Source organism: Artibeus jamaicensis, unplaced genomic scaffold (genome assembly GCF_021234435.1).
Source record: "Artibeus jamaicensis isolate MK-2021 breed Jamaican fruit bat unplaced genomic scaffold, CSHL_Jam_final contig_388, whole genome shotgun sequence".
Lineage (NCBI taxonomy): Eukaryota > Metazoa > Chordata > Mammalia > Chiroptera > Phyllostomidae > Artibeus > Artibeus jamaicensis.
Window position 1 is genome coordinate 5,577,204 of NW_026521813.1, and position 27,089 is coordinate 5,604,292.

The window sequence follows — 27,089 nt, forward strand, 5'->3', positions numbered from 1 at the left end:
TTATAAAAAATTACCTCAAAGTCCTTAGGGACAGAACTGTTTTCTGTTTTGTATTCACCCTGGTAACAAAGGGGAGAGGCTCACCATTACTTCTCTTTTGGTGAATATTAAGTAAGCAAAAAAATGATGTTCAAGTGATATTCAAACAAAGAATAGTAAATTTTCCACCCTCTCATTTTCAGTTAATTTTTATATATCCATGTTTTTCCTAATCTCTAGAAGTCTGCAAATTGGTGAATTAAAAGAAAATTCAATTATTCATGCTGAATATGTGTTGTAATGAGAAACATTAATCCATAGATGCTTCTGAGCTATAAAATTGGCAATAAAAATCAAACAATTTATTTGCAATTTAGGAATTAACCATACTTTGCTGGGCACAATCGCACACACCTGCATTTTTGTGAGTATCACACGTAGGATCATGTAGTCATTACACCCATGGATAATGCATGTCCTTATTTTCCCTTCAAAAACATTGGCAGAAAAGTGCACATTATACATGGTGAAATACAATAAATCCACTTCATTCTAAGTGCACAGATGTAAAATAACTAACTATATTAGTAAAAACATACTCCAGTACTCAACTCTCGATTGCCATTACGACCAGCTGTTACTGAACATATCTGACATTTTCTTCTGTGCTATGGCTCTGTGTTTAGAGGCAGAAGAACACTTAAATTATTCTTTACATATTAACAACTTAGAATAGCGAACATTTTGTAATGGACCTGAAGTGAGAAAACAGTTCTATGAGTACTGCCAATGATTACTCACTCAGTATCTTTCGAATATTCTTAGCTGTTTTAGAGTAAATCCTTCAGCCATTTGCCTGCTCTGCTACTTTGTCCATTGAGAAAAGGCCCTGTATGCACATGCTCTCACCTCCGAGTCAGGGCTCCCCTCTGAATACCCTTTCTCACTAATGGCACTGTATTCCTTCAGCCATTTAATCCTGAAACCCCCAAAGACTTCCAGGAGGTTGAGAAACACAGTTAATATGTGCACTCCCTCCCCTATTACTAGCCATGTAATTTGCTTCTCTGTCCCTCACACTCCTCCTCTGCAGAATGAGGGTTCTAATCGTACCCTCCTCATAGAGTCATAAGGAGGATTCAATGAGTAAATACATTTAAACTGCTTAGAAGAGTGCCTAGTACACATCAAGCCTCAGTAAATGCTCGCCAGTACCACCATCTTTCATCTTCCACAGCAACACGCTGACCAGATGCCTCTCACATCGACTCCAGCCTTCCCATCCTCAAACCCGTTCCTCGGTCCAGGCCTCTTTGCAGTCATCCACTTCCTTCTCCTACTCATGACTCATTCACTTACTTACTTATTTATTCCCCAGATATTCAGTGAGAGATTACAATACTCCAGGAAATGTTGTAGGCCTGGGACTACGGCAGAGAGTAAAACAGACCTAATCTCTGCTACCGTGGAATTAATTTATTAATTAGTCCCGTGGAATTAGTGACCCAGTGCAGGGGTCAGCCAACTATGTCCTGTGGGCGAAATCTGGCCCACCACCTGCGGTCGTGAATACAGTTCTGTTGGGTTACAGCCACACCCATTCATTTGTGGATTGTCTGTGGCTGCTTTCAATCGTGGCAGGGTTTGAGGTATTGCAAAAAGTCTTTATGGCCCATAAAGCAAACTTTAAACTGCCAAAGTTTGGCAATGCCTGCTCTAGTGGAAAAGATATAGTAAGGCCCCACCAAAATTAAACTTACACCACTAGAGAGTTTATTGTTACATTATGGAGTCATCGCATACATAAAATTAATATTCTTAAAATATGCCTCATCCTTCACATCATTCCTGTCTGTCACTTAAAAGCCACCCTACGTTGGCCTGCTATTCAAAGCCCTGCAGCTCTGGTCTTCTCTACATCTTCTACTGCTCCTCACCCTTGCAGCATTCACTCATGTAGGCAGGTCTCACTGCCGAAGCCTTCCCCGACTCACTAGAATTGCTCAGGCACCCTTTCCACAGGCTTCCACGGTACTCATTTGCACTTGTCACATTGTAGTAACATCGTCTGCTTACTAATCTGATCTCCCCCCAAAACAGCAACTTCGTGAGGCCAAAAATAAGGCCTGATGTGTTGTGAAATCCTCAGTGCCATGTACACTGACAGTTAGCCTGTAAAAACATGCAAAGTAGGTTTACAGTTGCTTGTATGGAAAATAATACAATATTTATTAAATGATGATGCAAGAATAAACTCTGTTTCATGTACTCACAACTGTAAACCTACTTCTGCCTCACTTTGTATATAAATATATTCTTTGAATGAATGCATATCTACCTCTCTTTTTTTTCTACTTTTCCCTCTTTATGGACACCCCACCTCACAACATACGCTTCTCCAAAACCTCCTCCTCATTGGGGCAGGAGAGTACTTTTGTAGTTAAAGGAAGAAGTGTTAATGAAGTAATTTCAAGGGTAAAAAATGTTACACAAAATGGAAAATAACAAAAAACTATATGAGATATTTTATTATCTACATTTCATAGGGTTCTAAAGAAGCCAGGGAAGAAAGATCACTCTAATAAAAAATCACTCTAATAAAAATCACTCTTAAAGTATAATTTAAGGAAGTAGTATATTGTATTTGAAAGTGATTTTAAGTGATTTTTAAAATCTTTGTACAAACAGCTAATTGCTTCAGACCTAAAAATCTAAGAAGAATTATATGAGGATTTATTTAATTTAAGAGCTATTTTAAATAAGTTATGGAATCTGCACTGTATATTATGCTTAATGTGATTTAAGCTATACTTAACATAAAAATAAATATTTATCATTGCCAAGTCTGTCTATATGCAATGAGATTAATTTCATTCTTCCCCTTTTTCCAAGTAATAAAATCAAACCACTAGATGGCGCAATAATCATAAAAAGTAATCATATTAGAATTTTTATATAAAAATTCTGTAATATTAATTACTATGGTTTTTATTTTATGAAATGGGTAAGACACTATTTTGTATAAAATGTCTTTACATATTTTATGCTTTGTGATTGTCAAACAATAATCAAAATCATGTAATTTTGTAGCAGGTTGTGTATTTTATTTTCTCCATTTGGAAACGTTAACAACTTTTCACACTTTTATTTTGCACAACTACTAGTTCAGCTACAGTCAGCAGAGAAATTTTCTTTCGTCCTGACCCTCATAAACACCCCACATAATGGCATGACAATATCCTCAGAGATCTTTGTTTGCTGTTACCATTTCATGTACGTGCCTCTGCCTCTGTCTGTAAATTCCAGGCGGATGAGAATTTTTGTTTTAAAATCCTCACCAGGAGAACACGTGCATTGGTGAAGACGTGGCATGATGCTCATTACGTTCTCACCCTCCGAGTATTTCCCCAGGCCGGCTGCTGGGTTCCGGCCGCACTTCTCCATGCCGTGCCCTGGGCTCCTCCGCAGGCGCGGCCCAGCGGTGCTGTGCGGTACCGGCACAGCCGTCTCAGCCGGGCCAGAGCTCGCGCCTCGCACGTCTTCAGCTCATCCCGACGACCTAAGGCAGTGCCATGAACATAGCAAACACTAAAACAACAACAGTAATAAGTTTCGATGAAGTATAAATTTGATTAAACTGCCCAATACCAAAGGGAAATATGGGAATTTGAAATTAATATGCTCTTTTTTTCTTTTTTAAAGCAACTTTATGGACACATGATTGACATACAAGAAACTTTTTCCTCAAATTCAATACCTCAAATGTATCACGATCATTTCCGTCATTTATAAATACTCTTGCTTTTTCTCTTTTTTCTTGCAAGCCACACAATTGCAGTTTTTTTCTATGATCATTCCTTTATCATACCATACCTGATCTAAGAATGACTGACCCATTCTAATGTATTTTTTGTATGTCTTTAATATATTGCTTTGACTTTTATGGAACACTTTCCTTTTTCCTTGCACAACATTTCACATTCATTTATGTGGATGTGAATTACATTTTTTTAAATCCTCACCCATCCCACAGAGCTCTCCTGGCCACTGTGGATGAGAAATAAGTTGTCCCAAACACAATCTTGTTGTTCTGGCAGGAAAGAGTGTAGCTATTCCTTCTAGTGGGGAATGTCCCAACCCCTTCTCCCAAATGGCTTTTATTGCTAATGGTATGTGTAGGGGTATACAGTATACAGGCATAGCTTATCAATCAATGTCAAAAGGCTGCAGTCATACAAAAACAGGTATTATTTATAAGTAACAATTGAAGGCACACAGAGATTTGTCATAGGTCAGGGCCTGTTAGTCATGCCAGATGGTCTTTACTCCTGATGCCTTGAACTTAAACGTCTGATTTATACCAACAGGGCTATTGCTAGGCAGAGAAAGCTTTAAAGGATAGAATGTCCATTTCAGGCCTGATTTCCACAGGAACCTTAGAATCAGGGCATGCCTACAACCTGCGTTACCTGGTTCTCCAGGGAGACTCACTATGGGGCTATAGCCTCTGAAACCACACAGAGCAGTTCCCAACACATCTGAAGTTTTTCTAAATTTTTTACCTGCTAACTGAAATTATTTTGCTGTACTCTTAATTACATTTTTTTAAATCCTCACCCAAGGATATGTTTATTGATCAGAGAGCCAGAGAGAGAGACATGAATGGGAGGGAGAAACATCAATTGGTTGCTTCCCATATGATCCCCAACAGGGGATGGAACTTGTAACCTAGATATGTGCCCTGACTAGGGGTCAAACCCACAACCTTTTGGTGTAAGAGACAATACACCAACCAACTGAGCAACCTGGCCAGGGCTGAAATCAATATGTTCTTGATGAACGTGCGTAGGCAGACACTAACTCATTTTTATTTTAATAAACAAGGATTGGGTCAATAAAAAGCAAGACATCTATAAAATGGTCCATATTTTCAGTTACATACACATCTCTTTTTTCAGGAGCATTCTCGTTCACTGGTGATGGGAATGTAAACTGGTGAAATTGTTATGGAGGGCAGGCTGGAAGATGTTTCCAAAGCCTAGAAGTCATGATAATATTTGATAATAAAAATACATCTGCTCATGTAAATATAAATAAAAAATAAATCCTGTTTTACTCGAGGAGAAAGCAGGAAATTTGCCTATGTTGACCTTGGAATTAGTTGACAGAAAAAGATATGAAAGAGCAAAAGGCCAAGAACAGTCAAGACACTTCTGGACAGAAGAACAAGATTGCAGAACTTGCCAACCTAGATATCAACACCAGTTATGAAGTCGGAGAAATTAAGACACTGTGGTATTGGCACAAGGTTAGACCAACAGGCTAATGGACAGGGCAGAAAGGCACAGGACCACCCATAAACGGACCTGGCTCCTCAGTGGAAAACGATGAACGATTGAAAAAAGATTGCTAGGATCATTGGCCACCCAGATAGAAAACTGTGATACAATCTCTACCCCTTTCAACCACAAAAGGTAATTTCTGGTGTATGAAGACTTAAAATGCAAAAGGAAAAATCTATAGTAGTTTTAGGAGACACCATATTGATAAAATATCTCTCCAAACTTGGAATAGGGAAATATTTCTTAAATAAGTCACAAAAAATGTAAACCATAAAATACTGAAATTTCAACTACACAAAAAACAAGAATTCTTCTCACACTGACAAATGATGCAACAGGTACGTGTATCAACATGGGTGAATCCCAAAAACGTAGTCCTGAGAGAAAGACAGTAATTGAAGAATACATGCAGTATCATTACATTTATATGAAGTTGAAGAATAAGTGAAACTGAACACTTTTCTTCTAGGGGTTTTGTGGTTTCAGGTCTTCAAAATTGTGTTTTCTGGTCTTTAATCCATTTCCAGATAATGTTTGTGAATAATAATAAGATGAAGGTCTAATTGCATTCTTCTACATGTGAATATCTAATTCTCCCACCATTTTTTATTTTTATTTATTAATTTCTTTATCCTCACCTGAGGAAAAATTTTTTTCATTGCTTTTGTAGAGAGAGGAAGGGGGAGAGGAAGGGAGAGAGAGAAACACTGTTGAGAGAGAGAACCATCATTTGATTGCCTTCCACACATACCCCGACCGGGGACCAAACCCATAACCCCAACATGTGCCCTGATTGAGAATCAACCTTGCAAACCTTCAGGTTAGGGGACGACACTCCAACCAACTGAGCCACACCAGCCAGAGTAATTTTTCCCAGCAATTTTAATGTTAAATTTGCTTAGAGAAAGTAGTGGAAAGATACATGTTAAGTGCTAAAAATGTCAGTCTTGCCATGGTCTTTGGTTTATTCTCAATTTTATGAAACTCTTACCTATCATTTCTGTAAAATGATCAAGGCCGTTAATGATGGTTGCAGAGTGTTCATTGTCCTTCCCCCCTCTGCTGCATGGCTTATAAATGGGTCACACAGATTGACCTGCCTAGAGGACACTGTATGAGCTGCCTTTAATTTCCAGAATCTATGGGGATTCTTTCAGCCTAATGGAAAAAAAAGAAAAAACAAGATTAAAGAGACTTCTGTTTGCTACTTGCCTTATCTTGACTTGCTGGCATTAGAAATTGTACTATTGGTAATGCCTTTTAACTACCCAGCAGCACGGTTAATGTCATCTATGTCTTCAGTTTACCAGTAAGCAAGGACCACCGTAATGAACTGAGAGCAAGTGACTGACACAGGAGTCATGGATGTATGTATTCAGAGAGTAATTCACTCAGCTCTCTCACCCTCTTTTTATACCTGCTTAGGAGGAGTCGTCCTTTGCTTGATCCTGGATTAAAACATGGGGAAGTCAGTCAAATTTTCTGTTTTGACTCCATTAATAGACACTTTAATTCACAAATACACTCTCAGTTCATTCATTCAAAGGGTCTACTTCAAAATGTTAACACTCTACCCTGCAACACTAAATCTAACTAGGGCTTACAGCACGAGTGGGAAGTCTCTGAAGGAGGTGCAAGAGAGCTGCGGCCGGCCTCTCCGTAGTCCAGTGGCCCCCGACTCGCTCCCCACACCACACGGGAATGGGCTTCGTTCACTCACGCTGTTGTCCGATGGTCTAGTGCTCTTCAGACCTGGTGAGGATTTAAATCTGACGCTTCCTCTTGTGTGCCCTGATGTAGGGTGGACAGATTTAGGGGGGAAAATACAGGACACTTAAGATAAATTTGAATTCCAAATAATTAACAAACAATCTTTAGTATATGTCAAACATTGCTTATTTGAAAGTCAGATATTGCACAGGATATACTTATACTAAAAATGTATTCATTGTTTATCTGACATTTAAATTTCATTACGTCCCCTGCATTTTATCTGTCAATTCTCCCTTTAGTGGATCCATCAGAGACTCCGGGCTGGGCTGCTCCCAAGATCACTGTGTCGACCCAGACAAAATATCTCTTCAAACTGGGCTCTCAGTTTACCTCTCAGATTCTGCCTCAGTAATTAACTGACTACCTTCACTGCCAAGTTCTCCTCAGCTACCACAATATCCTCTGGCCAAGATTTCTTTTGTATGTCCCCAAATCAATCCCAACTCAGAGGGCCACAATTCATCCCTGGGCTTTGTTGCCATGGGCTTCATCTCTGCAGGGGTTTGCAACCTCCTCTGCAGCCCAGGACCCAAGGGCACAGAATGTGCATCAAGGCTTAGGGTCAGGAATCAGCAACTCCATTCCCAGCCGTCCTCCTTGACGGTGCCGTGGGGTGAGGACAAGGACTTAAATGCTGTCTTGTCCAAAGAAATCATTCTTGCAAAATTCTCTTTCAATTTCGACATCCTGAACCTTTTAAAATCCTTGATATGGATGGAGTCCAGTAATCTCATAACCAGTGACGATCTTTGACAATTTGGATCTTGGTAGTTTGAATTACAATTCATTTTGATAATCTCAGAACCTCAGCCAAAATTGCCATGGTAACCTCAGGACAATTGACACACCGGTGTATATCTGTCTCTACTCAAGTGCTCAAATCATGTGGTCTTTTTTTTCAACCTGCAGCTGTGACTGCCCCACTGGGTGGAAAGGAGCCTTCTGCACAGAGACAATTTCCACCTGCGACCCTGAACATGACCCTCCACACCAGTGCAGCAAAGGAGCAACTTGTGTCTCACTGCCTCATGGATACACCTGCTTCTGTCCTCTGGGAGCCACTGGAGTCTACTGTGAACAAGGTGAGGCGGAACTTCAACTCACGCTGTCCACAGATTTAGGTCACTTTCCTCTTGGGAAAGTAAAGTGAACTACGAGGTCTGTCCAGAAGGTGTCCAGCCATGTAATATAAAAAATAGAGACATTTATTGAAAAAAATAAAGAAACATTTTATGTAGACAATGAAGCCTCAGCCTCCTTCAAAGTAGGCACCTTGGAACCTTACGCAAGTTCTCCCAAAGGCCATCAGGTACCCCGTCATATTTTCCTGAATCTCACTGTTGGTCTGAAGTCGTTTCCTTTTCAAAAGTGATTTTTAGTTTCGGGAAAAAACAGAAGTCACAGGGTGCCAGTTTGAGCTGTAGGGGGCAGACTGAGACACCCGGATGATCTGACGTTTTGCAAGAAAACTGCATGAGATGCGATGCATGAGCAGGTGTGTTGTTGTGATGAAGCTGCCAATCACCAGTTGCCCATAGCTGTGGCCTTCTGAATCATTCAATAGTTCCCACGGAGGAGTATTCAAGCTTAACACAAAATTTGATGCAGAATTGTTGCTCTACTCCCTCAGTCATTTTTAATATGATGGCTACACAGTGCACATGCTCACTCAACTGCTTCTATAGCCCCTACTGACTAGGACAGTGAAGTCATCATTGTTCACGCATGTGCATTCCAGTCCATTCTTCTTGGCTGCCAGGTTACATCTATGTCACACAAACCATTCTCATTATGTTAACAATGGCTGGACTTTTTTCCAGACAGACTTCGTATATATCATAACAAAAGGCTCCTCTTTTTTCTTCCTAGTGTATATGGCATTATATTTCATAGATAAGATAGTCTTCACAGTTCATAGAAAAATACAACTTTGCTTTTAGAATGGTTTTATTAACTCTAAAATATGTCTGTTTAGTCTAAATGTTCTAGGCGTTTTATGCTATATGCAGTCCGATTGAGTGCACTTGTGTTCATAACTCAATTCCAGAAGAAGGTGAGCCTTCTCTGAGCTTCTCCCTCTGTACCTTCCACTTTACTCAAAACTCTCAGGAGTAGCAAGAGGCACATACATTAGTTCCTGTGCAAAGAACGAAAAATTTCGAGGATGAAACTGCCCAAGTCCAGTGGGAACACTAAGAAACTCAATTTTCTAGATCTCATCTGCTTTGCTGTTTTTCCCTGTACCTTATAATTGACCATATTCTTACCACAAGGGCAAATGATCGCTGTGCCTGTAGGGGATCCCCACAGTCTCCTGAATCTTGGAATGAAAAATACCCATTATACATTCCAATGTAATAGTTCCAAAATAATAAAAATGGATTATGACAGTTTTCAAGAAATAGTTCTTGATTTTTAGTGAACAACAAAGTACCCAAAACTTTAGCAAAACAGTGTACCACTATAACTTCTGAAGGAATACTTACTAGAACCTGAAAGAAATACTGTATTTTGCTGTGTATAATGAGCACCCATGTTTCTGGCCCAAACTTTCAGGGGAAAAAAATCTTTGTTTAAAATTTTTAATTCAATTATTTACTTACTTATTTGTGTATACTTAGATACTTGGGGGTTTATTATAAACAAATTTTAGCACTTATTTTTTAACATATTATGGTACAAGAAATTTTATGTAACAAATAATTACAAAACACAAGAACAGATACAAGGTATTTCAGGTACTACCCATGTATAATGCACATCCTTATTTTTCCCTCAAAAATTTGGACAAAAAAGTGTGCATTATACACAGCAAAATTCGGTAATTGAACAAGTTAGCGTAAGGGCTAGTGATGGCAACAATAGGGCAGGCCAGATTTTTGACGCTTAAAGGCACAGTGGGTGATAAACAAATTCAGTAACACTCTAGTTGTAGATCTCAGCAGTCCCTCATAAAATAGCCGTTCCTTAAGTAAATATAGCATAGGAACTAATGATGTAAAGGTAACATTTTTATCAACAACTATCATACTCTAATTGTCTAAGAAAGCATAATCATTAAAAACCAAGTATCTCCAAAACTAAAATTTTGCTTTAAATAAGTTTTCAAAGGTTAGGGTTGAAAAGAACCTTAAAAATCACTTAATCCCAATTCTTTTCACCTTGAAAGAGGTTCAAATCAAAACTACAAATGAGCAGGACTGAGGATTTAAGCCTTCACACTGCCAATCCAGTAAGTTCCCCGTGACACTGTATCAGTTATATTTCACAACCAAAACATAAAAACTAGCAGTCACAGGAAATAAGTGGAAAATTATACATCTATGGTGTGTAAAATAAGTCGATAAAATGTCCTCGTCCCTGTGCTTTAAATTGTCTTAGGTATTTGAAGTATGTGTGCATGTCTGAGAAGGAGGTTGGGGGAAATTTTTCATACCGGCGTTCCAATTTAAGTAGTGAAATCTTACTTCATCTACGCCTTACTCCTGGAATGACTCAGTAATGGAAAAAATGTGATCCTTCAAGTCCCTTAAAACACTCACCTACAGCTGACAGAAAGAAAATTCATTTAAAGACGAGAGAAGGACAATTCCTGATTGGCATCTTTTCTTCTCACTATTGCCTCATCTCAAATTTCTCTGGAATGCCAGGGAGGTCTGGTGCTGTGCTAATAAAATACAAATAGACGAACCACTTGAATCCAGTGGCTTTAAGAGTCACAGCCACCAAAAGTGATTCAAAATATTTGAGCCCCGTCCCAGAAGTACATGAATCCACAATGTTCACACTGTCTCGCCCAGGAACGAGCTCAGATATGTGTTTTTAAACACCCAGGGGCCTGAACCAGCTTTAAAAATGAAACTAAAGATAAAGAAGGCTGTTTGCAAACAGCAGCATCTGGGCTATTTCACAAGGACTGTTAATCTTAAAAAGAAACCGGGACATCCCTGGCTGGGTGGCTCAGTTGACTGGAGCACTGGCCCATACGCCCAAAATGTTGTGTGTTTGATACCCGGTCAGCAACAGATCAAAGTTTTTCTCTCATATTGATGTTTCTCTCCTTCTCCCTCTCTCTCTATCTCTCCCTCCCTCTCTCTCTCTCTTGCTCTCACTCCTTCCTTCTTTCCATCTCTCTAAAAATCAATAAACATATCCTCAGATGAGGACTTTTTTTAAAAAAAGAAAGAAATCATAATATGTTAAACTAGGGTAGAATATTTTGCAATCCACCTCAGTCATTAAAATATTCAATTTAGGCAGAATTCTGGTTTACAATTATTGTTGCAAGATAGAAAATACATCCAGTTTCTTTTCTCATGGACTCGAATCTTGTTCATTTGCTCTTTTCTGGTATGTTATTGCTCTTTCCTGTTAGAATTTATGATTCACAACTACCTATATAACATTTTCTGAATCATACAATCTCTCCTCTCAATTTATTTTTTTGCACATTATTGTAAATTGCTTTTTTCTTGGAACAGTTTTATACTACTAAATTCTAGCTATTGCGTATCGTTGACACTTAGCCAAATGAGATTTCATAATATGTGTGTTTTTAACTTTTAGTCCAGCAAATATTGAAAATGTTTCTGTTTTTCTTACATTCTTTCCATTCATAGTGCAATTTTCCTTCCACTGATTTCTCATTCCTTGAGGTAAAGAAAGCCACGTACATGCCAGCATTTTGAATGAAATAGCCATATGTTAAGCTTCTTAGACAGTCCTTGATTCCAAAAGTACTTTATGATTCACCTAGCCCTAATTTTCATTGCAATTAATTTAAGCTAATGGAGAACTTTAATTCTTCAAGCCTTTCTCACACATAGTGCTCTCCTGCCAACTCTTTGGTTTTCCTAGTAATGGAGAGATGGCACTATAGAGGGCGATTTCAGAAATCACCACTGTGTGCTGTTTTCAGATGCTCATTTGCAGGTGCATTTAGTCATGTGGGAATACGGCAGGTAATACACAAGCTTTCTTCAGAGGAAAAAAAAGACATACTTTAGTCTTTACTTCCTCACTTTCAATCCCAACATGATGATTAGTAAGTATGTGGTCACATGCATACTAGGTCCCCTATTTCTACAATTTGGTAATACTTCTTAAAAGTAAAAAATAAATAAGTGCTAGATATGATTCCTAGAAACACACGTTTTAATTGTTTAATCTTCTTTCTGTGTTTCTCAATACAACCTATTAAATCATAAATGAAACTCAGTGAGAAAGTGAATAATATGTAACAATGCTAAGGTTTATATAAACATTAAGCTCCTTGAATATCAGAAGGCATTCCTGGTGAGTCTTAGTAGAAAAGAGATAGACACAAGTGCCATTTCCTAACCTTTGATTTGGACAAGAAAACTTCTCATATGTGAAAATCTTTGCTGTAGGGGAAATTTTGGCCAAAGTCCAGGGATAGTCCATTCTCCTTGCCAAGTACTAAATCAATGATTACTACTCTTTATAAGGTTGTAAGAGGAAGGTTAAAAACTAAGAGACAGGCATCGATGAGATGTTTTCCTTCAACAAAGTTCTTTTTATTTCTTATGCAAGATAACATTAGTAAACAGGAAGCACTCACAGTGGATTCAGCCCACTACTGTTCTACAGGTTGAACTGTAAATACCCAGTTTACCATCTTAGGAAGGCAGCTCTGCCCGCCTCCTTTAAATCTGAGATGATTGACAGTGATGAGATCCAATCACAAACTTTACTTTCTAATGTGGAAAACAGAGATATGCTCCCTCTAGTTTCTAATAGAAATATTAGAAAGTGCCAAGAGAACTAACATTCTTATGACCATAGTAGAGGTTATAAGAATCCTCATAGTAGAGGATATAAAATATCTCATTATTTCATGTCCTTCTTTTGTTAAATTCTATATAATTTATCTAAGAAAAATAGAAAAGCAAACCTTACTATATTGTGCTCTTCTAGTAAACAAAGAATCTCACAGCAGTGGTCATGAAATCCCTATGGTCTGAGAGGCAGAATTCTCTACGTCTCCTAGCACAGCCTCATAATGGTTATAACGAGGCATCAGTGCAAAAGAGGCCAGCCCAGGACCTAGCCAAAAACAAGCACTCCTGAATATTAGCTCCCTCCTACAAGGAAAGAAAAAAAAGTGTTAGCTTGCACTCATTTTAAATGTATATCATGTCGACAAATAGATTCTAATCACTTTCGTTTTTAAAATATGAATTAGTTTTAAACAGATTCTTAAGTTAAAATATTTAAACCTCCTATTTTTAAAAGATGATTTTTATTATATAAAGATCCAAAAAAAGTTCAAACTTATGAATGGAATAGACAGACACTTGCCTCTCAAAATGACCCAATAAATTGTTTTTTAAAAAGAAAAGCAAGCCCTGGCTGGTGTAGCTCAGTGGATTGAGCTCAGGTGGCAAAGCAAAGGGTTGCTAGTTCAATTCCCAGTCAGGGCACATGTCTGGGTTGCAGGCCAAGTACCAGTATGGGGCACATGAGAGGCAACCACACACTGATGTCTCTCTCCCACTTAAAAAAAAAAAAAAAGAAGAAAAGAAAAACAATACTTATCCTCTACAGAAATATAGCAGATTATTAAAAATTTTTACTGAGAAACCACTCAGGCTGCCACAGACCAGCCGCAGCAGGGTCCAGGGATTCCCGAAAGGTGGGTAAGGCGTCGGCGCTGGGTAACAGACGACAACACGCCTCAAAGGACAGTGAAGCTCTGTTCCATTTATTGCAAGTACAAGCAGGCTTTTATATTTTCATTTTAGGTAGTGATTAACATTTGCAGTATAGCATGATCAGTTAAGCAGAAAAAATCAATATAAAGGTAACCAGGAAAAGTACAAAAGTCCCCATAGATTCAGATATAATAAAAAAGATTATTTTGACTAGGAGAGCCATAAATCAGACAATTAGAAATAGCTGTATGTACAGAATTTGAATGTCTTCTTGTATACTAAAGTTCTCAGAATTTGTCATGGGGCAAAAGGATACACTAGATTGAGTAGAGGTAATAGGAAATTTATTATAAGGCCTTTGTGATGTCTAACTTAGCTATCTATCCTTTTCTGTCTAAAATGTTTCTTTCTCTGTGTACTATAAACTCTGACTCCCTAGTAACTGTTTCTAGGTACTTAGTTCGTAATAGCTTTTTTTGCCTGTCTAATTCTAATTGATATATATTCCTATTCAAGGTAAAGGAGGGGCTATTACTCCAACAACTTTTAGACATACAGGGACTTCGTTCTCTGGTCAAGAAATTATTTTGTACAACTTCATTGGAATTATGCTAATCAATTAACCTGAAATACAAGTGTCTAACAATCCCAGCACCTTTTGATCACCAAAACAAACATGTAAGGAAAGATAGACAGGAAATCTAGCCATAGTTGCCTCTGACTTGCAGATGCATCTCAACCGTCCCGACCTTGTCAAGGGACGGTTGCTGGCCGGCTCCCAACATCAGGCAATATGGGGAAATCCAAAGCACTATAAGATAAGTTTCCTTCTTTCAAAGAGCTAACAATTTAGGTACAGACCAGGCAAAAGTCTGTTAGAACTAAATTAAAGTATGTAATTTAGATAACAGTGAAGAGGGAAAAAAAGGAAGAAATATCCCAGGGTGTTGAACACTTTAATTGTTAGAAAAATTGTTAGACAAATGTTAGACAACTTGCATTACTTCTGGCTAATGGAACCTGAGTAATTAGAAAGCAATGACATAAGTTAGGTACCAAAAAATTGATAAAATTTGGATAGACTCATGTGGGATGGTGAGGTAGTTTTTCTAAGACTGAGAACCACTTCAGCAAAATCTGAGGAAGAATGCAAGGGTGCACTAGCAAAGGTGAGTAAACCTCTTCATCATAAAAGGAAATTTATGTCAGGTAAGATCCGAGTTATTCATGTGCCTCTGAGAAAAAAAGATAAGGGAGCAATGCCAGTCACCGTGGATTTAGAAATCGTCAGGACTTGCTTACTGGGCTGGAGGGGGTGTTCAGTTTCCACTTGTGAAGTGGGAGGTATAATTATTCAAGGCTTAAAACCTGAATAGCACATGTGCATAATCACTGTAGTCTCCCAGAGTTCTGTAAACAAGCCTCAAGACTCCTGAAACACGCATAAATCTTCCAACTCAAGTTACCTGACTTTATTATTTAAGACACTTCCAAGCAGTACCAGAGACTGCTCACAGCAAAAGATACTTATATTTGAAAAGTGGCTAGAAAGATTAAATACCTCCCAAGAAAAGAAAAGAAAGGGAAAAGAAGGAAATGAATAGGAAGTGACAGAAGGGAAGGACAAGCAAGACCAAACAGGCTAGTCCAAAACATGGCATGCACCTGAGGGTAAAATTAGCTTTGGGTTTCCCAGAAGTTGAAGTAAAATGTAAAATACAGCGGGTTGCTACTCAATTGTTGCCTAATTTTTAAAAAGCATACCAGTCATTACATTAAGGTGTAGCTCATTTGGTTGGGCATCGTGCAGCAAAATGAAGGGTTGCAGGTTCATTTCCTGGTCGGGGCACAGGCCTGTGTTGTGGGGCCTGGTCTCTGTTTGCGAGAGGCAACCAATCGATGTTTCTCTCCCTCTCTTTCTCCAAAAATAAGTAATAAGTAAAATATTTTTTAAAAAGAGCTGGTAACTGTGTCCTGGTCCTAAACTCTAGTAGAAAAAGACTGAGAAAGTTCCAATTTTAAAAATAAAATGAAATTAAACAGTATAATATATGCTATGTTTGATGAGAATTTTCTAGGGAGGAAGAGATGTTATGTATGTAGTCATTTCTCACGCTGACGCACAACAAAGGCCAGCGACGCAAGGCTAAGTCATAGTTCAATGACCATCATTATACCAGAGTTAAATGAATAAAGTAGTTTCCAATGATCTGGCATGTTACTGTGATAATATTTGCTTTGCAAAATAATTATTTAACATTTTCATTAAACTGTTACTCTTGCATATTAATTGTCGTCAGCCAAGATTTTTATAGTCAAAACATAAGCAAAGATTTAAAAAGTAAAAATTATCACCGTAGCCCTGGCTAGCGTGGCTCAGTGGATTGAGTGCCAGTCTGCAAACTGAAGGGTTGCCGGTTCGATCCCCAGTCAGGGCACATGCCTGGGTTGCGGGCCAGGTCCCCATGTACTGGCGTGCAATAGGCAACCAATTAATGTATCTCTCACATATGGATGTTTCTCTCCTTCTCTTTCTCCCCCCTTCCTCTCTCTAAAAATAAGTAAGTAAAATTGGAAACGATTTTAACAAAATAAAAAAGAAATTGTCACTGTAGAAGTCCAGGTATACTGGTTATTGATTGAAATAATCATTACATGCTTTATTTTTCAGATTTACAGGTAACAAAATTGATATTTTATTATGCAAATTATATAGTTTAACTTGGCATTTGTTTGAACAACCCAAAGTCTGCTTCAAAAACATGGAGTAGAATACCTCTTAGGTTTTGAAAGCAAGAATCACCAGATGCCACTAACTGTCATAAAACAATCGAATGATTTTATAGATTACTTAATTTTTAAGCAACACTCCATCTTGATAGGTCCCCAAAGATCATTTAGAACAAAATAGCCACTCAAATAACTAAATGAGTTAAACAACTAAAGTGAGTGCTTCAGCATTATCCATCTGGGTGCTAAAGAAAGGGTGCCTTCAAGGATGATTTTTATTTCTTTCAATAATTGATACTTAACCATTCCTTCTGTTAGCAATTAGCCGGCAGGTCCAATTGCTTAGTCACACCACTCCCAGGAAACTCTGATAATAGTCCAGCAAAGGGAAAGAATGTTTACCTTCCATTTTTGTTCCAGTATGTACTTAGCTAATCTAAAACTTGTCAAACTGCTTAACTTGAAATGGAGAGGTAAAGTCTTAAGACTTCACATCGTTAAAGATGGAGAAAGAAGCTATTTTCTATCCATTGGATTTTTATTGTTATAAACCTTTAAAGAAGCATTTACAAGCCAGGAAGAAGCTACAGTGAAATTGTGTGCATTATCCATAGACCAAATGGCAAATCATAGGTTAATAAATGCTTCAGAAAGTCGTAGTTTTTTTCTTTTTTTTCCGTTTACTAACTGAAGAGAACATAACTATAGCATTAAACATAATGAAATGGAGACCATAAAATGGAGAGCCCTAAATCTGTAATTTGCTGAGGACAAAGCATATATGCATCGGTGCAGATTACCAATGTAACCTCATAGGCTTACAGTATGTAAAGATTGAAAGCTATTTAATTATTGAATACACTATGGTTTGAGTTCACTGTGAGAAACAATGCTCTCTGGGAATTGAAGTAATCTATTGTAGAAATCTTGAGGTCCACCACGCACAACAGGAAAGAACATTTGGTAGCAAATGACCTTCAATGGGTCTTATTTAATATGAAGTGATTAAAGAGGTGCACTGAAATAAGCACACATCCAAAGTAAGGAAGCAATGAAACTTCTAATGCATGAGGACAATCTTGCAGAGCTTTAGGTGTTAAGAAAATGTGTGCTTTAAAAGCAAAGATGCAGGTCAGCAAGGTGACTGACTTAGGAAGCTACAAACTCTCCTTCACCCACAGAGACACCAAGTTAATAACAAGACATGGACCATCACACCTTTGTGAGAACTACTTCTGCGGGGACCAATAGAGCTGAAACATTATTACTTCGCAGCTAAATAAAGACTGGTGCAGACTAGACTCATCGACAGATATTAAACCTAGGAGGTAGTTTTGATGAATAGTAGATATGCATGGTCTTACAGTATCTCCTCACATGCTTCATACTAATTACAAGGAGGAAAAAGCCAAAATTATACAATGGAATATTATACAATGGTGTAAAAAAAGTCAGTCAACACCTTGAGCAAGGTAATCAAAATTGACTTCACCAACGTGGGACAAATAGATAATCATGTAGCTCCACATGAGATACCCTGAAAAGCACACGCCATTATCTAATAAAGTATTTCAGCCAAGAATGTATAACCTGGATCGAATTATGAGGAAATATCAGTCAAATTCCAAATGATGAACATTCTTTTCAGAAAACAGGGAGAAAAATCTCCTCCAAAAATGTCAACGTCACAAACGACAGTGAAGGGCTATAGAAATGTTCTAGGTTGAAAGACAACAAAGAGACATGACAACTCAATGGAACATCTCAGTTTAGATGAGACTTCTTATCCTGGGGGAAAATATTATAAAGGATATTATTGGATCAGTTGAAAAAAATTATATTATTAACATTAGATTAGATAAGAATACAGTATTAATGTTGAGTGTATTAAAAATCATAACTGTGCTATGGTTATATAAGAGAATATCTCTCATTGCTAGGTAGAGAGAGCCATGATGGAACTTACCCTCAAATGACTGAGAAAAATATCAGAGAGACAGATAGAGATAAAGGGTAGAATATTAGCAAAAGGTGAATCTGGGTACAATATTCTTTATACTATTTTTATTTTATCAATTTTCTATAAATTTAAAATTATTTCTATATAAATGGGTAAGAATATTTTAAAAGAATGCATGCAATAATTTATTAAACTTGTCATTGTATTCTCCTAGATTGGTTTAGTACCTTGCCAATAAACACATTTATGTCCCCAGATTCTCTGTGAATAATCTTCAAAGAATTTTAGAATCCTATTTCCCAGGGGAAGAAAAAATGTACAAAACTGAAGATTCTTCATTATCACTGATGCTGCCATATATCTCATGGGCTTCTTGTTTTTAATATTGTTATCCATTTATAGTAAACAAGGATATGATAGTTTGTCTTCAGAATATTGACACTACATGCATTAGGCATCTTCTTGTCCCTGTTTTTTAGTTTAGCAAAGACCATTTCATTTAGTTATAACATCACAGTTGGTCCTCTTAAATATGAAATGTTTCTTGTTAAGCCTGCCTTTTATGTGCTTTCTTTGTAAACTCCCTGTACTAGTCACATTTGGCTAGTCAGTGATACAATGAGAAACACTCCCCAAATCTCAGTGGCTTTAGCAAACAAAAATTTATTCCCCGTTCACACCATGTGTCAGGAAGGAGGCTTTTCTCAGAGATTCAGGTGGATGGGGGCTTTTTTTTTAACTGACCCTTCTACAATCACTGAGTCTAAGAAAGATAATGCAAATCATACCATGGTTCTGGCCCAGAGGCGACCCACGTCATACCTGCTCACATTTCATTGACCAGAACAAATCATAAAGTCAACCTCAAAAGGGACAGGAAAGTGCAATCCTGTCATGTGCTGAAATGGAGAGAAAAATTGAAATGTTATGTGAACAGCCTTCATGATTTCCAGACCCCTGTGTCCCAATAACATAGACCTGGAGAATTTCAGACAAGAACATCTTACAGCGGAAATAACTAAGAGGTCATTTTAACCCTTTAAGTTACATTTTAGACTTTTAACATGGATGGTTAAAAAAATAAGTAAAAACCAACACTATATATCCTGAAGTGCTTAACGCTCTCTTTCTGGAGACAATGTCTAAGCCTTGGTCGATCCTGACCATTACAGAGCGTGACTCTGGGAGGACCCAGTGGTCAACCACACAGACTTAAGAGACTGCACATATGAAGAGACTGGAAACAAAGTAAATTGGAACAGGGTGCACAGCCCCTTAGGACCACACACTAAATTACAGTCAACTAGCAGATTTGTCCTATATTAGATTTCCATTCAAGTGCAGTTCCAAATTTTGAGATTCAATAACATAAATTTTAGAAAGATCGAAGTGACTATATTCTGCAAACTTTAAGTTGACTAAAGATACCCTTCTATGTAGCTTCCTCTTAGATTTATATAAAAATTATAGCACCCAGATTTCACTATTGCAATTCTAAATAAAGACAAAACCATCTTCTCAACAGCTTTACTTGCAGCAATTGTTCGAGGGGACTGTTACAACTCGAACAGAGTCAGAAGAGCTGCCGCAACGTCCCCGGCTCTCAGCTCTGGGGCTGCAGTTACTCCTGTTTCTCTTAACTATACTTTTACTTCCGGACAGGAAACAAATCTTTCCACGTAATCTCCTGCTCTGTCCTACTGAGCAGATTATCAACAAAAAAAAAATTGAGAAGGTGCTTCCCTTTGGGTCAGTATGAAAGCACGTCAGCGAGTGGGCACGGGTGAGGAGCACAGCCCCCCACATGCAGGGCTGTGGAGGGTCAGAGGCCCAGGGCAGCTTGGCCTAGTGTTGGTGGTTGGGAGGCAAGGGGAGGGACTGAGTTATGGAGGTGATAATTAACATTTTACAGCCAACTACAGTTTACAAAGCCCTATGTAATCTTGCTTAACCCTAAGAACACTAGGTAGAATTTATTATTATTTCTATTTCACGAGTGAAGAAAAATGGAGAATCGGATATGTTACGTGACTTGTCCTGGGTCACTTTCAGTAGCGAGCAGAGTGAGGGCAGGTGTCCCAAAAGACAGTAATACCCAGCCGAGCAAAACCAGTGACATAATCAAGAAACACGCTAAGTGCTTTAGGAATCTCCATTAACGACCCAGCACTTGAGCTGTAACTTAAAGGAAAGTAACATTACGAAAAGGTTAAAAATCTTTATAAAAAAGAACAAACTCAACAAAGGTACAGAAATGTGAAAGAATATTCATCAGTCGGTTGTCCAGTTTGTCAGGGGGTGTGCGTGTGGATAAAGGACTAAAACTGGTAAAGTTGGTTCAGGTCAGAGTTGGAAATATTGAAATGTCCAGCTAGGGTTTGGATTATGGATTTAACTTTGGTGGCTGTGAGTACTGAGAATCCCAATATTTCCCTTCTTACACTTGGAGGAAGATTATTAAATCAAATTGTGACAAGTTTGTAAATCTGGGCCACTTTTACCTGTTTGTTGCTTGTTTTCTTTCTTTTGGCTCCATCAGCTATTCATCAAACCAACTATTTCAGTGGTCTCTGTACCACCGAGAGAAATTCCAATTTTTTGCTAATTCAGAATTCCCAGAAGGATCTCTTCCTACCATCACGTCACACAGCTTACCTGCCGCTTTCTTCCAGGCACAGTGCCATCCCCTTCTGGTCCACGATGACGATATAGGTATCTGTTCACTCAGGTCTTCTTTAATGTTCCTCAATGAAATTGTATAACTTTCTCCCAAAAGTTCTTACATAAACTTTGTGAGATTTACAGCTTTTAATGAAATTTTCTCACTGATGCAAAGATAATTACCATGTTAAATATCAAGTTTACAAACTGGAATCCAGTACAATCTTATTAATTTTGATATGCATCTGAGACTCATTTTTTCCTATAAACAATTATTTAAGCCCTGGCTGGATGGCCCAGCTGGTGAGAGCATTGTCCCACACACCAAAAAGGTTACGGGTTCAACTCCCAGTCAGGGCACATGCCCAGGCTCGGGGTCGATCCCTGTTAGGGGTGCATAATGGAAGGCAACCAATCCATGTTTCTCTCTCACATGAGTGTTTCTCTCTCCCTCTCCCTGCCTCTCTCTCTAAAATTAATAGATGTGTCCCTGGGTAAGGATTCAAAAATAAGAATAAAATAAATAAATAGATAATCACTTAACATAAAAATAATGACAACTTTGTTTTCTCCTGTCCAATTCTTTTTTTTTAAATATTTTATTTATTTATTTTTTAGAGCGGGGGAAGAAAAGGAGAAAGAGTGAGGGAGAAACATCAATGTGTGGTTGCCTCCCATGTGTCCCCTACTGGGGACCTGGCCCGCAACCCAGGCATGTGCCCTGACTGGGAATCAAACCAGCAACCCTTTGCTTCACAGGCCCATGCTCAATCCACTGAGCTACACCAGCCAGGGCCTGTTCAATTCTTATACATCTTTTTTTTCTTTCTTTTGTTCTTCTTCTTCTTGTTTTTTTGCTTTATAGCAGTGACTAAGGTCCTATGTAATCCTAAATATAAATGATAATTGCAGGCATACAGCTTGTTCTTCTTCTTCAATGTTTTTAACACTTGAATATGAATTATGACAATTGATATATGTGTTTGGTAAACTTGCTTTATTAGGAAACAAGATTCTAGTCCTAATTTGCTAAGAGTTTTAATCATTCATGGATCCTGAATTTTATCAAATACTCTTTCATTGATTGAGATGATCATATGGTTTTTCTCCTTTAATGTGGTAAATTATGTTGCTGATTCCCTAATGGTAAACTAAATTTATAAGCTCGAGAAAAACTCAAGTTAGTTATGATGTCTTTTTTACACATGGAATTGGATTCTGTTTAAAATTTTAACATGGGTAAAAGTGAAATTTGCATAATTTTCTTCACAGGATCTTGTTATCAAGCTTATTCTATACTCAAAATATGAACTGGGGTATGTTATCTTTTTCTACATATATGAAAGAGTTTATGTAAAGTGAGAATCATTTTTTAAATAATTGGTAGAACTTATTGATTAATCATCATGGCCTGGTGTGTTCTTGTGGGAAACTTTGGATAACTGATTTATTGCTTTAATCTTTATAGGCATATTCATGTTTTTTCTTAATTTCTTCTTTTTTATAATTTTCTTATCCTCTCCCAAGGACATACTTATTGGTTTTTTGAGAGAAGGGAAGAGAGAAAGAGAAGGAGCAAAACATCAAATGGTTGCCTCTCACATGCTCCTCAACCAAGGCATATGCCCTGACTAGGAATTGAACCTGCAACCCCTTGGTTTATGGGGCAATGCTCCAACCAACTGAGCTATACTGGCCAAAGCCTTAATTTCTTCTTAACTCAGTTTTTATAAGCTATATTTCTTTCGGGATTCACCAATTCTCCTTAAACCTTCAAATTTATTATTATAAATAAAGTTGTTCATTCATACTTGTGATTAACCTTTTATCTTTGAACACTGCAGCATGTGTAGTTTACTCCCTATTTAACTTAAAACATACTTTATTTGTTCCCTGAAGAGTTGAACACTAGAGCTTAGGGTTAGTAGGTTTGTCAAATACCCTCAAGGCAAAACCTGTCTTTATCATTCTATCAGTACTTATTTATTTAGCTTCTATTTCCTTTTTTCCCCACCTTTTTTATTTTGCCTCTGAATATTCCTTCTTTCTTGCCAGATCATCAATTTATTTTAAAAGATGTTTTAAAATAATGTATCCAATACTTCTAGCTGATTTCATGGGGACGGGGTTAACCATGTTATCCAGTTCACTATACTACTGGAAACTAAAGTCAACTAACTATTAGATTCATTTTAAAGAAACCCTTCTGCCAGGTATGAGCATAAAGCATTGAATGCTATAGCAGAGAGTTAAGAGTTCTGTGAGGCAGCACTGAGAAAGGGAACGTCATCACTGGGGCTCCCAGATCTGAGCAGTCACCCCAGCTGGAGCCCAACCTGTGCTTGAGGTGGGGTAGGAACACTGGGAAGGAAGGGGTCCTCCCCTAGTACACTGGGTGTGCCAGCCTGAAACCCACTCACCCCTTACTCCCACTACAGCAGCAACGCTAAAGGAGAAATGATGGTCCTTTGCCCCTTTTAAAACTGTACTTGGTACTTGGTATAAAAAAAATGATGATGTATACCCAATACCATGGTAACTCAAAGACAGCGCCACTGATGAATTAAAAATTAAAGTACATGCATGAACCTAAACAAGTTGTAGAGTGTGCATATAAGAGACGCTGCCTCCTAAACCTACAGACCCGTTCACAGCACACACACTCCTGTCGCCTCCAGGGCCAGCCGAGTGGTCTCCACCACCACCAGGCAGCCCAACCGGCTGCTCAGGGCCTCACCCACCACTGCTGCTGATGTCAAGGTGCCAGAGTTTGACTGCAGATTTTTTACAGGAGTATAGAGATGTCGTCCTTTCCTTTTTATATTGTGCATGGTTTCGAGAGTATTTAGTCAGGGTACTTCTTTAAACCTCAATGTCTTTCAGAATTTTGAGTAAAAACGACTCTTCTAACATTTTCTTCTTTTTAACTTTATTTAGTTATTTTTCAAGTACATTTTTTGTCTATTTCTCCCATCCCAGCCCCCCCCACCCTGTGCTCCCCACCTCCCTCCCATTTCTTCCCCCCCTAGTCCTCATCCCTGTGTCTTTCATACTTGTTCAATTGCAGCCTCTTCTGCTTTCCTATGATGAATTTGGGTATATGCAGGTATAAAACTAGCGACCGATCCAATTGTCAAACACCGTACAGCCCACAAGTCTGTCCTGCTCTTCCATCAGACAATTAGAGGCTTGGTTACTAAGCAAACTTGTCTGCCTGGCTTTTGCTTTGAGAGACAGAATCTAGGAAGTTTCTCGGTCTCTTACACTGATGGATTTCTGGAGACACTCTCCCATTTCACCAGACACACCCAACCGATAGGAAACCCATCAGAAAATAAACCTCAGGTTCAAGCAAATACTCTTGCTAAACTGCATTTGAGTACCAACTGATATCCTATTCCTTCCTGGAAAAAAACTTAGCCTGTATTGAGCCAAGGGTTCTGTGAATCACTGTGTGATGAGGTATTATGTTTGACCTGTCCTGTTGTCTATTGGTTTCTGCTGAGGTCCCGAAGCTGAGAACAACTCCTGTCCTACAGCCCCATGAGTCTAAAAAACTTTATGGATGATGAGGAATCACTACACACCTACTGGGGAAAAAATTAAAATTAAAAAAAAAACACCAGCATTACCAAATGCTGTAGAAAACCAAATCTCTCACACTGCTGCTAAGAATGTAAAATGGTCAACCACTCTAGAAAATAATTTGGCAGTTTCTTATAAAACTAAACATAACAACCATACCATCCCACAGTCACACTCCTGGATATTTACATCAAAGAAATGAAAATATGTCTACACAAAAGTATGTACATGAATGCTCATAGTAACTTTATTGTAATAGCCTCAAACTGCAAACAACCCCAATGTCCTTCAATAGATGAGTGGTCAAACACACTGATATATCCATGGAATAGTACACAGAAATAAAAAGGGACAAACCATTGACACAGACAACTCGGAAAGATCACAGGGCATTAAGCTGACTGACAAGAGGAGACAGACAATCCATATTAAATCTGTGTAAATATGACACTCCTGGCACAGCGCTCATTCCCAACCTACCAGAGAGACAAAGCTGGCTCAGAAAAAGGAACTTTTATGATGAGGAATGTTGGCTGTAGGAAGGACCAATGGGATATCCCCAAAAAGCAAGCGAGAAAGGCACCAGAAAGTACTCAGAAGATAGGAGCCCTTGTCAGAGGGAAAGCTAGCATTTCTCTCTGAGTTGTCCATTTTTGCTGAGTGACATTGACTGTGGAAACAGAGATGGAGGATGGGAGTTAAAAGAGAACTCAGGAAAACCAGATCCATAACCCTGGGAGTGAAGGAAGACTTAAAACCAGTGCCTGAACCCTACTCCACGTAGCCTGAAGACAGAAGGTAGCTGGAGCTTTCTCTAATGGCAGGACTAGAGGCAGGATAGCTAGGGGGGTGGAGGAGTGGCGGGAGGTGCCCTTCCACTGAGGACAAGGCAAGAAGCACGTGGCACAACTAAGGAGAGCAAGCATGTGTCACTTTGAAAGAACCTTACCCAACAAGGTAAGTTGTCTCAAGCAGAAAGAGGCTGGAAGCATCTCACAGGAGCAAAAGCTGAGTGGAATCCATGTAAAGTCTGCCAAAGTGCATCAGCTTTGCCAGGAGTTGCAGGACAGAGGCACCAGTGGAGAGCTGAAGGACACTGAAAGATTGAAAGACTGTCTGCCATGACAGAGGACATTAGTCAGCTGATAGACGACAGATAGCAGCAGACTGAAAACGCGCTCCCATGATCTTCTTATCACTGATCCCCAGTGTCATCTCGGAAAAGCTAAAAGCAGTGAAGCAAGCAGCAAGATAAAGGACAGCAAGGATTATTAGTACAAATCACAAAAACACACCTCTCCTCCCAACTGTGTTTTCCAGGCTCAGGTGAGATCTGAGCTATGGAGAGAATAGAAGCTTCGAATTAGGCAAGAGATTGGGGTTTTGATTCAAATCGAATGGGATTTCTTAGTACCTGAAAATGATACCATTTCACTGAGGCTTGAAGATGATCAAAAAGCTTAGGAAGCTGCCTGAGATATCCCCAGGAAGGAGAAGGAAAGATCTCACAGAACACGTCTAAAGGGCCATCACAGGGGGGAAAATCAAGCTACATCCTGAGTGCCTCCTGCCACGTCCAGTCTTTCCAATAAACCATCACAAGCCCTCACATTTTTTCCTGTGATCTTTGACAACATGCCAACCTGTTGCTCTTCCTGATGCAACCTTTGCTCATGCTAAAAATACCTTCTCCTGATGTCCCATATCACCTATTCTTAAGTATTTTGAAGAGATATACAGGTTGGACAAAAGGAGGCTTACAGAAAAGAATAAATTAAAGTCTGTTTCACAGATTTGCAAAGATAAATCTACTTCTGTTCCACCCCTGTATTTACTCAAAACACTGTGGTTTTAGAAATCTGTGGATTCCCTAAATCAGACGGTAGATCATTGAAGCCCAAGTGTTTCCACCTCGTGAACCAGCCATTCTACTTTATTTTTCATCAGATCGTGCTGGCCCAGCTTCAGTCAATGCCACCACTGTGAAACAGCGGTAAATATAAATATAAGTACTTTCTCTGGCGTCCTATTTATAATAAATAAGGTCCTAAAAGTGAGGTCATGAGGGAAACTTACGTGAATTATTACCTGTAATTCCTCTGAAAAAATGATCCCTTTGGGAACTGCCTTTCACACTGACCAGCCCTGAGGCTGTTGGCCAGAACCCAATAGATCAGTTGTCCAAGAAAAGAGGTGTTGGTGTTGTCTTAATTAACCTACGTTGATTAGCGAAGTCTTCTAAAGATGATTCGTGGTCAGAATGACTTTGTGAGTCACTGGAAAACCTGGACTTTTCCCAAATTCTGTCTCAAAGTGGACAATAGCAGAAATGTCCTGCAGCTGGTTTAGTGACTATAGAGATGACTTACTGAATCAGGGTCCTTT

General features: G+C 38.6%; 1 protein-coding gene and 1 long non-coding RNA gene across 7 annotated transcripts in view; one reads left to right on the forward strand and one right to left on the reverse strand.

Annotated features, from left to right (window-relative positions):
- Nucleotides 1-27,089, forward strand: part of LOC119042335 (protein eyes shut homolog) — a 76,264-nt gene that overhangs the window by 38,675 nt on the left and 10,500 nt on the right. For all 6 annotated transcript variants that reach the window (XM_053664998.1, XM_053664997.1, XM_053664999.1 and 3 more), the window contains one exon: nt 8,004-8,176. In XM_053664998.1, coding sequence (XP_053520973.1) covers nt 8,004-8,176 — 173 coding nt within the window. The remainder of the gene's footprint in view (nt 1-8,003; nt 8,177-27,089) is intronic.
- Nucleotides 3,109-10,874, reverse strand: LOC119042336 (uncharacterized). The gene is made up of 4 exons (XR_008391563.1): nt 10,637-10,874; nt 7,042-7,112; nt 6,313-6,479; nt 3,109-3,538 (listed from the first exon to the last, which is right to left on the reverse strand). It is a non-coding gene; the product is annotated as an uncharacterized LOC119042336 (long non-coding RNA).